This window comes from Micromys minutus, assembly GCF_963924665.1.
Source record: "Micromys minutus genome assembly, chromosome: 10".
Lineage (NCBI taxonomy): Eukaryota > Metazoa > Chordata > Mammalia > Rodentia > Muridae > Micromys > Micromys minutus.
Window position 1 is genome coordinate 11,183,825 of NC_137979.1, and position 1,943 is coordinate 11,185,767.

Genomic DNA, 1,943 nt, shown 5'->3' on the forward strand with positions numbered 1-1,943 from the left:
ATTTTACTCCATGTTAGTTTTTGAGGATTTGGTTGGTTGATAATGTTGTTCTTCCCATGAGGTCACAACCACTTTCAGCTCCTTAGGTCCTTTGTTTAGCAACCTCACTGAGATAAAAACACACACTTTTATACAATACTTGTACCTGTAAGGCAAACTAACAACATAGCCCAGATTTATGTAAAATATCTGCAAGCATACAGCAGTACTCTTAAATGGAGAAAGGGCATCCAGCGAAAGAGAGAGCAAGCACCTGTACTGACCCCCACAGTCTGGGAAGCCATGGAGCCTTGAATCAGAACAGAAGGTAAGAAAGTTCTGTGGAAAGCCAAAGCAAACTAAGAGGGAACAGGAGATGGCAGGTCCAGAAACAAAGCCTTTCCAAAACTCAGGTTCACAACCTCAACTCAGTGTGACACTGTGTGTGCCAAGTTCTGTGCTCTTGTTCAGTCACTGAGGCGTGTTGGTGAGCTTCCACCACAATAATACATTCTGAAACCATCCCAGAGAGTGTCCAAGATCAGCCTTTACATCAATGCAGAGGGCGACTCACAGAGGATGACTCAAGTGTCACTATCCATCATCCCATTTGTCTCCTCAGGGCCCCCATGACATCCTTGTTCCTCAGGCTGTAGATGAACGGGTTCAGAAGAGGAGTGATGATAGTGTAGACTACAGCCACCACTTTGTCACTTCCAGGAGAATGCAAGGAGTGTGGCTGGGTGTAGATGGAGAGACCAGTGACATAGAACAGGCTGGCCACGGTCAGGTGTGAGGAGCAGGTGGACACAGCTCTACTCTGTCCCTTCCCTGAACCCATGTGGAATACAACAACCAAGACCTGAGCATAGGAAGCTACAATGGCCAGAAAGGGGATCAGCAGAAAAACAAGGGCACTGAGGAGGATTGTATGCCCATATTGGGATGTGTCTTCACATACTAGAGGCAGGAGAGATGGAACCTCACAGAAAAAGTGGTTAAGAATTCTAGATCCACAGAATGGAAGTTGAAATACATACGCTGCATGCACTAAAGCATTGAGAGAACCACTGCTCCAGGCACTGGCGACCATGGAGCAGCAGATCTTCCTGCTCATGAGCACAGGGTAGTGCAAGGGCCGGCAGATGGCTATGTACCTGTCATAGGACATGAAGCCCAGCAGGAGGGCTTCAGACCCAGCAAGGGTCATATACATAAAGGCTTGCATTACACATCCCAGAAAGGAAATGGTCTTGGTGTCTGACAGGAAGTTGGCTGCCATCTTGGGCACAGTGGTGGAGATATACATCATGTCAATGATGGAGAGCTGGCTGAGGAGGAAGTACATGGGGGTGTGGAGTGTTCGGTCCAGCCTGATGAGATGGACCAGTGTGATGTTGCCTATGAGAGCCACTGCAAAGAGGATGGTGATGACTGTGAAGAGGAAGGTGTCCATGTGTCCATTCTGGAAAAGACCAACCAAGATAAAGTCTGTCCCACAGCTATAGTTTCCTATCTTCACGGCTTGGACTGAAGTATCCATCAGATTCAATCTGGGAAGGACATGTCCTACTTAGGACTGGGCTTGAGGAGAAATGATAACTGTTGCATTGAATAGTTTTTCTGAGTATCTCTAAGGCACTCTCTCTTCTACTCTGTATTTAAAGATTTCATATATACATATGTGTGTGCATATATATATATATATATATATATATATATACACTCTTTTGTTATTAGTATATATTATATCTATCAAAATAGTCCTCTTTAGTTATTTTTTAATGTTTTATTTTTGCTTAATCTGCTGTGTCATATGCAACCTTGCAAGACTTTACTGTTTCTGTTCTTGCCTGACACACTTAGCTTTGAAATGAGATATTCAATTCTCTGTCCTTACCATTTCTACCTGGATAAAGTCTTCAGTTTCACTTTTGATTTAAAGTTATTTAGAATTTATATCT

General features: G+C 43.8%; 1 protein-coding gene across 1 annotated transcript; it reads right to left on the bottom strand.

The window, feature by feature from the left end:
• Positions 1–580: 580 nt before the first annotated feature.
• On the bottom strand, positions 581–1,522 carry LOC308426329 (olfactory receptor 2AK2-like; the record flags this gene model as incomplete). The annotated part of the gene is made up of 1 exon (XM_080924056.1): positions 581–1,522. The coding sequence occupies one exon, from the start codon at positions 1,520–1,522 to the stop codon at positions 581–583; it is 942 nt and encodes a 313-aa protein (XP_080780182.1).
• Positions 1,523–1,943: the final 421 nt, after the last annotated feature.